This window comes from Palaemon carinicauda, chromosome 20 (assembly GCF_036898095.1).
Source record: "Palaemon carinicauda isolate YSFRI2023 chromosome 20, ASM3689809v2, whole genome shotgun sequence".
Taxonomy (NCBI): domain Eukaryota; kingdom Metazoa; phylum Arthropoda; class Malacostraca; order Decapoda; family Palaemonidae; genus Palaemon; species Palaemon carinicauda.
In genome coordinates, this window is record NC_090744.1 from 28,475,584 (window position 1) to 28,489,602 (window position 14,019).

Sequence of the window (14,019 nt, forward strand, 5' to 3'; positions counted from 1 at the left end):
CAACAAGTAAAATGTATAAACTGCACTAAGTTAAACAAACCAAATGACCACATAATGAACTTAAGAAATTGCAAAGCTTATGACTTGGAATTGATGAGAGCAGCATAAATTACTGACCATGGATACTAAAGATGTCATAAACCGTGGCTATGTAAATATACAGTCTGTTGGCAATAAAACTATTTAGATTCGAGAACTGATAAAGGAGAAATATTTGAACATACTGTATTAGCATTATCTGAAATATAGTTAAATAACTTTGACAAGGCTGACATCGCTGAAATGACCTCCCCTTCCCCCCCCCCCCCCCCCCCCCCACACACACGCCTTCTTTCATATTCCTAGAGTGGGCAGGTCTGGTGGGGGTGTCGGGCTGTTCATTTTTTTAAGGGTTACTCAAATTTCAAGATGTTAAAAAGAACTAATGTAACAAGCTTTAAATATATAGAAATAAACTTTATGCTTGAAAACAACAAAAATATCCATTGTAAGAGTTTATAAACATCGAGAACAAGTACTAGTATCTTTGTAGAATATAGTGAACTCATTGAGATTATTATCATGGGAAAAAATAATTAGTTATTTCTGGAGACTTCAAGCTTTGGATGGATTACACATCAAATCTTGATGCTTCAGCATTTAGTGAAATATTGGAATCATATCAGTTGGCGAATAATGTTGACTGTGCAACTGCTTTAACTGGGCATACGTTGGACTTACTTTTAAGTGATGGAATGAATAACGTATCTGATATAAATGTAGAAGAGAAATACACTCTTTCCAGTGCACGAACTTATTACGTGTAGACTACCTCCACAGAAACGCGCAGTGGTGGAGAAAATAAAATTCACACATAAATCAAACTTCTCTCCTTTTGTACTTAATGAAGAAGTTACAAAGAAAATAAATGATGCTATCAGCATTCCCTACGATCGTGATAACTAACGCTTGTTGGGCCCTATGTGTGTTGACTGTCTTATGACCGTATTTGATAGGGTGAGTAAAATTGAATATGATACCATGTGTCTACTGATGGAAAAGACTATAATTGTGAAAGACCGGTCGTCTTGTTTTGATGGGGAGACTTTACAGAAAAAGCGGGGAAAAATACGCAAAGAAAAAAAGCGGAATCTGTTAAAAACTGAAAATGCATGGGTAGAATACGAAACTACAATGTATTAATATAATTACCTACTAAGATGAAAAATAGCGAATACTAAAAGAGAAAAATCTGCGAAGCAGCAACAGACATAGATAAGTTCTATCGTCTCCTAAATACTAAGGCTTTCAAGAAGAAACTGAAGACTGTCACTATGAGGGCTTCGATAATGACAATTTAACAGTAAATGAGCAATACTCGATGTGAAATGTTGATTGCTTTCGGACAAACATAATAAAATGACTGTGGAGGTCCCGTAAAGAGTCGAGTTCCCATGCTGTATAGGACCAGAAAAACAGCTCATAAGAATGAAAAAGAGAAATACCTGGAGGACAAAGTATTGCCCCCAAGATTGTGGCGTTGCTTTTCCTTCGTCATCCTGGAGAGAGACTGGACAGATCCTTCCTCTCTTGGTGGCCGAACGTCGACGAATGCTTTGCACTGTGTCTCCCGAAAGAGGAAGTCAAAGATATGCAATCGATGAGAGCCAACCCATTGAACCCAATTGTCCAATACTAAACAGAAAGAAAAGCTATAATAATGAAGACAAATAAGCAATTGGTCTCTATATGTTTGCTATTGTTCTCAAGATATTTTATTTTAAGTGTTTATTAAAATTCTTGTAGTTTGTTTATTTCCTTCTTTCCTTTCCTCTCTATGCTATTTTTTCCTGTTGGAGCCCTTGAGTTTATATCATCCTGCATTTTCCAACTAGGGGCTATTTTTCCCTGTTGGAGCCCTTGATCTTATAGCATCCTGTTTTTCCATCTAGAGGCTATTTTTTCCCCGTTGGGGTCCCTGCGCTTATAGCATCCTGCTATTCCAACTAGGGGCTATTTTTCCCTGTTGGGGCCCTTGGGCTTATAGCATCGTGCTTTTCCAACTAGGGGCTATTTTTCCCTGTTGGGGTCTTTGAGCTTATAGCATCCTGCTTTTCGAACTAGGGGCTATTTTTCCCATTTGGGGTCCTTGTTCTTATAGCATCCTGCTTTTCGTACTTGGGCTATTTTTCCCCGTTGGGGTCCTTGTTCTTATAGCATCCTGCTTTTCGAACTAGGGGCTATTTTTCCCCTTTGGGGTCCTTGTTCTTATAGCATCCTGCTTTTCGTACTTGGGCTATTTTTCCCCGTTGGGGTCCTTGTTCTTATAGCATCCTGCTTTTCGAACTAGGGGCTATTTTTCCCCTTTGGGGTCCTTGTTCTTATAGCATCCTGCTTTTCGTACTTGGGCTATTTTTCCCCGTTGGGGTCCTTGTTCTTATAGCATCCTGCTTTTCGAACTAGGGGCTATTTTTCCCCTTTGGGGTCCTTGTTCTTATAGCATCCTGCTTTTCGTACTTGGGCTATTTTTCCCCGTTGGGGTCCTTGTTCTTATAGCATCCTGCTTTTCGAACTAGGGGCTATTTTTCCCCGTTGGGGTCCTTGGTCTTACAGCATCCTGCTTTTCGAACAAGGGGCTATTTTTCCCCGTTGGGGTCCTTGGGCTTATAGCATCCTGCTTTTCGAACTAGAGGCTATTTTTCCCTGTTGGGGCCCTTGTGCTTATAGCATCCTGCTTTTCGAACTAGGGGCTATTTTTCCCTGTTGGGGCCCTTGTGCTTATAGCATCCTGCTTTTCGAACTAGGGGCTATTTTTCCCCGTTGTGGTCCTTGGGCTTATAGCATCCTGCTTTTTCAACTATGGGCTATTTTTCCCTTTTGGAAACCTTGGGTTTATAGCATCCTGCATTTTCCAATTAGGGGCTATTTTTCCCTGTTGGGACCCTTGTTCTTATAGCATCCTTCATTTTCCAATTAGGGGCTATTTTTCCCTGTTGGGACTCTTGTTCTTATAGCATCCTGCATTTTCCAATTAGGGGCTATTTTTCCCTGTTGGGACCCTTGTTCTTATAGCATCCTGCATTTTCCAATTAGGGGCTATTTTTCCCCCTTGGGGTCCTTGTTCTTATAGCATCCTGCTTTTCGAACTAGGAGCTATTTATCCCTGTTGGAAACCTTGGATTTATAGCATCCTGCATTTTCCAATTAGGGACTATTTTTCCCTGTTGGGACCCTTGGGCGTATAGCATCCTGCATTTTCCAACTAGGAGCTACTTTTCCCTGTTGTGGCCCTTGGGCTTATAGCTTCCTGCTTTTCCAACCAGGGTTGTTTCGTAGCATAATAATGATAATAACAAGAGCAATCGGAGATATCTGACCTCCGCCAAAATTTAATGGGTTCGTCCATGACCTAAGGTCTGTGTGGTGAAAATTTCACCAACATCCGTCAAGTAGTTTTAACATAATCCTGTCTACACACACACACACACACACACACACACACACACACACACACACTCACACTCACACTCACACCCACAGAAAGGAATAAGTTAATAAACTGACACGAGTTTATAACCTCCTTTGCGGTTTCCTGTTATAACTGTATTCAATTCAAGAGATCGCATGGCACCCAAGTTCTCAAGTTACAAAATATATTGTGGGATTTTATTTTTTTCCTGCCTATATTCTTATTCGTGAATTACTTACAGTACATAGTCATTGATTTTTCAATGAATTAAAGTTAGACTTTTGGTAGAAGTTGACTCTAATGTGAAATATGTTGAACTGGTTTTTTAAATGCAGACATTCCTTATGTTTATATATATATATATATATATATATATATATGTGTGTGTGTGTGTGTGTGTGTATCTGTGTGTGGGTATGTGCGTATATGTTGATTTTATAGACCTATACATCCATATAAATACTCATATACATCTTCATTATCATCATCATTATCACCCGTTGCTAGTCCACTGTAGGGCAAAGACCTCAGACATGTTCTTCCATTCGTGTCTGTTTATGGTCTTGCTATGCCAGTCTTTACCCGTAAAATTATTTTGCTTGTCAATCCATCGTCTTCTCTTCCTTCCCCGACTTCGTTTACTTTCCCTACGGACCCATTCTATTATTCTTTTTTTCCATCTATTATCTGTTATGTTTATTTCTTTTTCTTACATGCTGTTAGAATATCATGTACTTTAGTTTGCTCTCGTATCCATATTGATATTTTTCTGTTTGTTAGTGTTATTCCCATCATGATTATTTCCATAGCTCTTTGAGTTTTAACTCATTCATTTTCTAAGGCTTTAGTAAGGCTCCAAGTTTCTGAGATAAGCTAATACTGACGGGACCATCTGAGTAAAAACTTTTCTTTTTAGAGAAAGTGGCATTTTACTTTCTTAATCTCATTTTGTTTACCAGAAGCTCTTCATCCCATCTCTATCCTTCTTATACTTCCCCTTCGATTTGGAGGTTCTTAGTAGAAATCTTATCCAATAAACAATGCTGAAATATTCATACGTGTAAATGAACTAATGATAGCCCGAAGTAGGCTAGGTACCTTTCCTCATCTGATATGCATGTATTCAATAGACTTTTATTCGTCTCATTCTGTTATTCAGTAAAAAGGTCAATGGATTAGAGCACTTTTCCAGGCATGTGTCCATTTGTGCCCCTTCAGAGTGAAGTAGATACTTAATGATCCAAACAGAGACAATGATGAATGGAGGTAAATTATCTGTATGGAAATGCGTGGCCGCTATCATTGATACATAATTTATCATATAAACAAATAAGTCACTAGGAAAATTATACATCCAGCAATGTATATCATGGATTAAATATTCCTAATTTTTACACAGAGAAGCATTTAGATAAAACATAGGATAATGAAACGTTTAGAAGCGATAGGCATCCATTCATCCAAGTGGGCGTGGCCTCTGCCCGAGCAAGAAAAAAACAATCTGGTTTTACTGCCCATCGCAAAATCTGCTGGAGTCGACCCAGTTGATGACGTCATCAGTATTTGTTCAGCTCATTTCTTGTAACCGAAGGTTGAGATTCAATAGGTAAAATCATATGCTTTAACATTTTATTTTCTATTGAAAATCAACCTGAGCTAAAATTACCCCTCTCTCTCTCAAAAAAAAAAAAAAAAAAAAAAAAAAAAGTGTTAGAGATTTGGTCATTTTGAATCCCGCAAAAAATTATGGTTCAAAATTCATAACAATTTCAGGGTTTGGGGTCGGGGGACGGTGGCACATGCCGGTATGGGTGGCTACCCTGGGAAAAATCCTTGGATCCATCAATCAGAAACTCTGCCAAAAGTTAGGACGTCTGGTGTGACTCATGACTGCTTATCTCTTTATATCGTTTTGTTAGGAGGTCATTATTTGGCCTCATCAAAGACTCGGGTCGGCATTTAGGAGTCTTTCTATCAGGTCTTGGATATGAGCTGACCTTCCTCTAGTAGATTTACGGGAAACGTTATTATGGTAATTGGGCGAATAGTTGGTGCTTCTTACTACTATAGTCATTTTTTTTAGCGAGGCAGATTTGCACCGACCCGCAGCGGTGCCCTTTTAGCTCGAAAAAGTTTCCTGATTGCTGATTGGTTGGACAAGATAATTCTAACCAATCAGCGATCAGGAAACTTTTCCGAGCTAAAAGGGCACCGCTGCGAGTCGGTGCAAATCTGCCTCGCTAAAAAAAATTGACTATAACCGGTTGATACTTATAGTTGTAATTCCAGATTTGAATTACTATTACCGCATCGTCTACTACTATTACTACTACTGCAGTAAATTGGTGGCCGATGTGGTAACGTCCCTAACAGGGGATCTCCAGACTGGGGTTCGAGTCCCTCTTAAACCTATTAGTTTCTTTGGTCGCTGCAACCTCGCCCTCCTTGTGAGATAAGGAGGGGGTGTTTGGAGAAGCCTATAGGTCTATCTAATCATTCTAATGAGTCATCAGCAGCCATACCCTGGCTCTTCTTGGTCCTAGCTTTGGTGGAGAGGGGGGTTGAGCTTTGATCATATGAATATATGGTCAGTCTCTAGGGCATTGTCCTGCTCGATAGGGCAATGTCATGAGCGGCCTTTAAACCTTTAAAATGTTATGAATTGTAATAATGCTATTGATAGTAGCAATAGTAATGCTGATTATTGTTATTTTCATTATTATATGGGTAAACTATTCATAATGAACAGACAAATTGATCAATGATTTTCCAAGCCATGGTTCCAGAATTGACAGCCAAAACAAGTAACTGGGAAAAACTGACGAAAAAATACACTTTTGAGAATTAAAAAAAAAAAAAGGCAACTTAAATCCCCAAGCCATTCTTTATGTACTTTCTATATTATTAGATACAAGACCAACATAACTTTTTGAAATTCAAATACCAAAAAATACCAAATTATTCTGGTATTTAGCTAAAAGAAAAACTAGTTAACCTTTTATTCACGTACCAAAGGTCATAGTAAATCGGTTTCTATTGATGATGCGGATTATTATTATTATTATTATTATTATTATTATTATATTTGCCCCAATACTGTCATGAATAAGCTGAGAATAAAGATGATGGTTTTACAATAATGCTGGTTATTGTTGGTTGTTGTGTTGTATTTTTGTAGTTTTTCTACTTTTGTTGCATTTTCGTTTTAAAGATATGGTTTGTATTTCCCAACTTTAAGAAGTGGTGGTGATAAATGACTTTCCTTTCTTATTCATTTTCTAAGTTAATTCAAGACAACTGTTCGCGAATCTCGTAGATTTTGAGTCTTCCTGTTTCGCAGTTGGTCGGTCAAGATCTCTCTCTCTCTCTCCCTCTCTCTCTCTCTCTCTCTCTCTCTCTCTCTCTCTCTCTCTCTCTCTCTCTCTCTCGAGCAACCCTGGTAATGAGGATAGCAGATACTTGCTCATCGAGATACTTGGAGGAGACGTTGTTTATGATGTCAGTGGCATTTCTAAGTTCTTATTGGAAACTGACATTCTTACTCGTTGCTGAATGATATATTAAGTTTTAAATGTTTCATTGCTAGGTTATTCGTATTTTTTTTTTATCTCAAGTTATTATTTTTTTTCATTAAACATGTTCCAATCGGCATCAATGACTATTAATGTTACGATGCCAATTAATTATCAATCATTCTCTCTCTCTCTCTCTCTCTCTCTCTCTCTCTCTCTCTCTCTCTCTCTCTCTCTCTCTCTCTCTCTCTCTCAATTGGGATAAGAATTTATCAGAACTCATTTAAATATTATTTGTCAAATTTAAATAATCATAGGTTGAATTATATAAAACTTAGTGATTATTATAAATACCTTGACTCTCCCTCTTTTCATGTAGCGATATTCCAGCAATCCATCTTACTATCCTCATCTCGATTCTTTCTTGATTTTGAGCGCTAATGGCATTTTTAAAAACCTAAAACAACTCCAGTTGCGTCTCTCCATTTCCGCCATGCTACTCTGTCTCACTGCTTTCTCAGCACTCCCTCCTCTGTTTTTGTCGTTCCTAAGTAAACTCATTGTTCTGTTATGTCACTGTTGCAATTTCCACTTAAATGTTTACATCATCTCCTCTACTACTAATCATTGGCTCTTGTCTTTCCAATGATCACCTTCAATCCTTTCCTTTCTAGAGATCTTTTCCATGCAAAAATCTTTCTTGCAGTCCTTCTCATGTGTTTGCTGTAATGACTAAATCGTCTGCAAACATCAGTTCCTGTAATTAATGTTTTTTTTCATTAATTCGGATGTCAAGGTGTCTATAATGACGAGAAACAAGAAAGGATTCCGAGCTCATTTCTGACGGAGGCCAACCTCCTCAGAGAAGGCCTTGTCTCCACATATTTCGTCTTGACAGTGGTTCTTGTGACCTCATAAATCATCCTCATTAAAATTTCCTGTGTTCTTCTAGATATGTCTCTTGGATTTATTTTAATATATAAGTAGCTTCCACTGTGTTCTGTCCCTTTATAAACCCAAGCTACTGCTTAAGTATATCAATTCTTGTAAACTTTCTTCTACTATTCTTTCTAATATCTTGAATACAGGCTCCAAAAGTTTAATTACTTTGTAGTTATCACAGTTTAATACGTCTTCTGCAGAACAAAGGCCTCAGACATGTCTTTCCACTCACATCTGTTTATGGTCTTTCAATGCCAGAGTATACACGCAAATTTTCTTAGCTCGTCTATCCATCGTCTTCTCTTCCTTTCCATGCTCTGTTTGCAATCTCTAGGGACTCAGTCTGTTATTCTTAATGTACATCTTTTATCTGTCAATATCATTAGATGTTCTGCCTACGTCCATTACCTTGTCTTACATACTGTTAGAATATCCCCTACTTTAGTTTGCTCCCGCATCCATATTGCTCTTTTTCTATCTCTTAGTGTTATTCCCATCATTATTCTTTCCATAGTTCTTTGAATTGTAACTAGCTTATGTTCTAAGGCTTCAGTAAGACTCCAGGTTTCCGATGCATAAGTTAATAACAGGGAGGACCATCTGATTAAGTCCTTTTTTTCGAGAAAGGGGCATTTTACTTTCCATAACCTCACTTTTTTACCAAAAGCTCTTCATCCCATGCTTATTCTCCTTTTAATTTCTGTCTCATGTCTTTGGTAAACACTTAGGTGTATCTTAAGTACGTATATTCATTATCAATTCCAGAGGTTCTTCCATAACCCTTATTTGTTGCCTCTACATTTTCAATGAACATTTTCTTAGTTTTACTCATATTCATTTCCAGTCCTACGTTTATGCTTTCTCTGTTCAAATCTTTTATCTTCTTCTGCAATCCCCCCCCCCCTCTTTCACTAAACAGAACTATGTCATCTGCAAATCTTAAGTTGTTAAGGTATTCCCTATTAATTTTAATTCCTACATTTTCCCAATCTAAATTCTTAAAAACTTCTAGGCATACTGTAGATAATATAGGAGACATTCGGTCTCCTTGTCTAACTCCTTTCTCAATCGGAATCTGTATATGGTTTTAGGATTGAAGTTTTCCCTGATAGATACCTTCAAGTGTTCTAACACACACACACACACACACATATATATATATATATATATATATATATATTGTGTGTGTGTGTATATATGTGTATATGTATATATATATGTATATGTATGTATGTATCTATCCATCTATCTATCTATCTATCTATCTATATATATATATATATATATATATATATATATATATATTATATATATATATATATATATATATATATATATATATAGAAAATGTCTGCGTGTGTGTGCGCGCGAATGTCTGTATTTACACTAGAATATTTTAATGAAATATAGTTGATAGCTTCCTAATAAATTGAAAGGTCTTATTTTTATTGGCTATCTTGTATAAATAGAATATACAAAGTAAATCTATCTGACACTCAACTATGTTCCAGTTGAATATCTCATTAGGTAATATGCCATTTATTCCCCTCTCATATAATTTAGTACAATGAATAGAGTTTTTCCAGCTGCTTGACCTCTGGAACCTTCGTACAGATACACAGGTTTTATCACAATTCTTTAGCCTCTAATACGTGAGCTTTACATCAACAGAATTTATTATATATGTTTGGTTCCAGTAATTGGTCTCTGACAAAAATATAGATCTCGTTACATCTTTTAAGCATTTCCTTCTATTTAGCATCTGAGTAACTGTTAAGCCTCAATGATCTGCACCTCACACACACCTAAGGCAACTTTTGTTAAAAGGGACTGGAAGGAGAGGTACCTTCCTGCCATTGGGGTCGGAGGCTTGAAAGTAAGGATGCTTCCAGGCGAAGGTGTCATCCCAGGGTAGGTGCTAAATATTGGGTTCTCGTTGATTGTGGGGGAATTGCCAAATCGGATCTCAACGTTGCTGAAGCCTCGGCTGTCATCTCTTGGTTTCACGATGAAGGTGGAGACCGTATACGTCATCTGGAGGTCGCCACTCCACCAGGGGTTAGACATGCCTTGGGTGACGCTGCAGGAATAGTATGCATAACAGAAGTATCCTTTGATAGCCTGATATCCTGTTAAACTCGCAGAATGAGGTGTTGCCATTGTTGGTACTACCAGCGGTGCCAGGTTCTTTGAAAAAAACCATAATGTGTAGCATGAGGTAAAACCGTAGAAGTCTTGGTCAGTGCCACTGTATTGTGCACTCACCCAGGTCTTGAAGAGGGAGCATTCATCTCCTGCAAAGAGACAGAAGTGAAAAATATTTGGTTAGTTTAGGAGACAACTTTTACTGTAAATAGTTTTTGGCTATTGGAACTGGATTGATGAAAGTAAACACTGAATTTTTCTTTGAAAAAAAAAAAAAAAAAAAACTTTTTTTTCTTAACGTTTATCTCAATATTCCTCACCGAAATATTTGTTCACAATGAATGTCAGTATTCATAAATTGAACTTTTTTTTTCTTTTTTTTTTCTTTTGAGAGCTCAGGCTCATACTGTTAATTTTGAGAAAGTAAATGTTATTTAGCAGAAATGGTATAACAATATCAGAATAATTCCAGACATCATGAATTCTCTAGAAACAAAATAAAGAAAGTAGAATAAAACATTAAGAACATTAAAAAACAAACGATGAAGACCTAAATAGAGGGTCAGTGAGCTATTTAACTGCTGGCCAAAATTACTGTTAAACTATTGCCTGAAAGACAAGTCATTTTAGAATTTTTATTACTGCCAGACATCTGTTATAATTTGCTATAGCTCAGTGGAACCATTGGGGGACGCGTTCACAGCTTGTGGGCTATGGATAGTGGTTTTGGAGGACCCATAGGTCTACCTGATGAATCATCGACAATCATTACTTTGTGGTTTTAGTTTTGGTGGACTGATCATGTATGTGTTCCGTCTTTAGAATATCGAGCAATAACACAGTGACCTGTGCCAACAACCAGTAACCCAGCTTCTTTACTTAAGATAAGGAGCAATAAAGCAGCCCCAGTACTCTAGTTAAAAGCAAGGACATCACCGATTGAGCCTCACCAAGCAAAGATAAGAAAGCCGGTATGTGAAAATAATAATAGAATGTTCAGCTAAGCTTAAGCTAACCTACCTTTGATGCAGAAGAGACGGCAACTTGCGATCGTTGCACAGTAATTTCCGCATTGAATATTCTTGGAGCGAGCAGAGTTAAGTTGGAAGGTTTGCACAAAGCAGGTGCTCATTTCTGATGGGAAACTACTGATGACCTGTAAGATCAGATTATTCATTATAGTAATAGCTTTGGTAATGATAATACCTATAATTATAATATTGATAGGTACCTCATACCTCAGAGTAATTGCGTTTTACGAACCATTTTCACTTACCTATGGTTTTTCAAACTTTCCACAAGACTGTATCACTTTAAAATAAAATGATCATTCTTTCACACAAACTACCTTTTTTTTACCATTTCTAAGAATTTCCCATTTTCTCACCTTATCAGATCATTTTACACCCTGCAACACAAACAATTACTTTCAACAATTTAAAGCTTTTATGCACACTTAACATCCACACTTCAATTCCATAGTAGAAAGTTAGGTAAAAAATAATTTCGTACTGATATTTATTTGGCATAATGTTTTGGCAACCTCCCCGAAAACCTTTGGAAAGTTCAATCAAGTAAGTAAGTGTGTTGTGGCTTTGGTTTTATAGAATCATGGGCACCCCCTTTTAACATCTCACCTGACCACTTGGTTGTGAATACGTACTTACATCTGCGGTTGTCATCCCTTGACAACCCTTCAAACATTCTAAGAAACCGGAAGTCTGAAGTCGTCTTGTGACATCTCCAAAGGGAATAGGTGAATAGTGTAATTATACATATACAGTATATATATATATATATTATCACATATATATACAGTATATATATATGAATATATATATATATATATATATATATATATATATATACATATATATCCATATAATTATATATAGATACACATACATACATAAATATGATAATTTCATCATTAATGCTCAGGATTTTCATTGTTTTTCAAATATACCACAAACCACTCCTAATATTCAATTTGCTATGCGTTGGAATCAGAGGCCCAAGGAGGAATTAATTTTTCTATAAGGTTTTCTATCTGAGAAGGGATTTGAACCTTGAAAATAAAGTGTTAGTGATAGAATTATCAAAAACAGTCAGTTGTTACAAACATACTAATCAGCTACAATGGCAGAGATAGGTTGAATCTGATTCTAAGTATAAAACCTGAATTAGACAGGAGTAAAATGGACATAGACGGAATCAATGCTTATCTCTATTACATATTAAGTACGATAGTCTACTGACACTTTCGTTCCTGCTCGTTAAAGGTTTGAATCCTTGCCCAGCCACAATTGTCTGAGTTGTCCCAGGAATCTGACAGTCCACCTGCCAGCCCTTCAGTTACTCCCACTGCAGCCAATGTGTATTTGTGTTATTTTGATTATTTAATTAATCACAGATTACACGATTCTTTGCTTCCCCGTAGCTCGCTTTGATCACGATTTAACATTATCTCATTGCTCCTCTGTTCTGGCAAGCAATGAATAATGTGCTACTCGCGTAAACCAAATGGGCGAGTAATTGGACGTTATTTTAAGTATCTAATTAATCGCTTCATTCCATGACTCTTTGCTCCCCTGTGACTCACTTTGCTAATGATTTAACATTATCTCATTGCTCCTGTGTTATGGCAAGTAGTAAATATTGTGCTTCTCACAGTAGCCGAGTGCGCGAGTGGTTGTAATTTAATTATCTAATTAATCACTTAGATCAAATGGTCTTTGTTCCACAAAGGTTCGCTTTGCTAGCAGTATAGCAATATATCATTGCTCCTCTGTTCTGGCAAGTAGAACATGTAGAGCTTTACTCTACATTAATTCACATGGCATCATCATTCTTGGAAAATAGTCCTCTGTTCTCGTGCGAAAGCAGCGCAAACAGTGATGTCCTGACAGTCATCGTGCAACGGTCATAATGGTTCCTGTCTGATATGAAAAGCTATTTCTCGCTTATTTGAATATGTGCATATACTTATATATATACTGTATATATATATATATACATATATATATACACAGTATATATATATATATACACAGTATATATATATATATATATATATACACAGTATATATATATATATATATATATATATATATATATATATACAGTATATATATATATATATATATATATATATATATATATATATATATATATATATATACATACATACAGTATATGTACACCAAGCAACAAAACCGGTGTCGTCTGGCCAGACCTGACTTGGGGAGATCATGCCCCTCTTCCTCTGAAAGGTGGCTGACGTTAAACAACCGAGGCATCGTTAGGATGGTTCGAATGTGAGGAGGAGGGAAATTACCGATATCACTCAAAGAAATGCGATGAAGAGAGAGAACATTTTTATTCTTCTAAGAAATGTAATCTAATATTAATTTATATCGAAACTAATTCATCAAAAGATTTTATCATAACTTTTTATTTGAATTTTCCTATCCTGTTTCTATATGAAATTTTCTTGAATAATATTGGAACTGACTATTCATATTAATATTCATATCACGGAAATATCCCTCGTTTGCATTTAATTAAGCAATTCCTCTCTCTCTCTCTCTCTCTCTCTCTCTCTCTCTCTCTCTCTCTCTCTCTCTCTCTCTCTCTCTCCACATAAGTACACACTATGGCATATGTATTATATGTATGGCTTATAATGTATTGTTTCAAATAGCTTCCCAAAATTGTTCAAAATTTTAATGGTAATGAGGTTTAAAGGTTTAGTTGTTGATTTCAGTGTTTTCCTTTGATTTCGATTATGAGCCACGTAGCTCGGTGTGATTGGGGTCAACTTTTGTCACAGGCTACGTGGCTCCGGCCCTCTTAGAGAAAATAGTATTATTTGCTATATCAATTATGATAGTTTAAGGTTGGAGATTTAAAATGCATCATCAGTTAACATAATCTATTTTGTTTCAGAAGTGGTTGGTGACAATAAAATAT

General features: G+C 36.5%; 1 protein-coding gene across 1 annotated transcript in view; it reads right to left on the reverse strand.

Annotated features, from left to right (window-relative positions):
- Window positions 1-9,675: 9,675 nt before the first annotated feature.
- The window catches only part of LOC137659709 (uncharacterized), a 14,547-nt gene continuing 10,203 nt past the window's right edge, over window positions 9,676-14,019 (reverse strand). The window contains exons 2-3 of the mRNA XM_068394530.1: window positions 11,068-11,203; window positions 9,676-10,196 (exon numbers count right to left, since the gene is read on the reverse strand). Coding sequence (XP_068250631.1) covers window positions 9,676-10,196; window positions 11,068-11,203 — 657 coding nt within the window. The remainder of the gene's footprint in view (window positions 10,197-11,067; window positions 11,204-14,019) is intronic.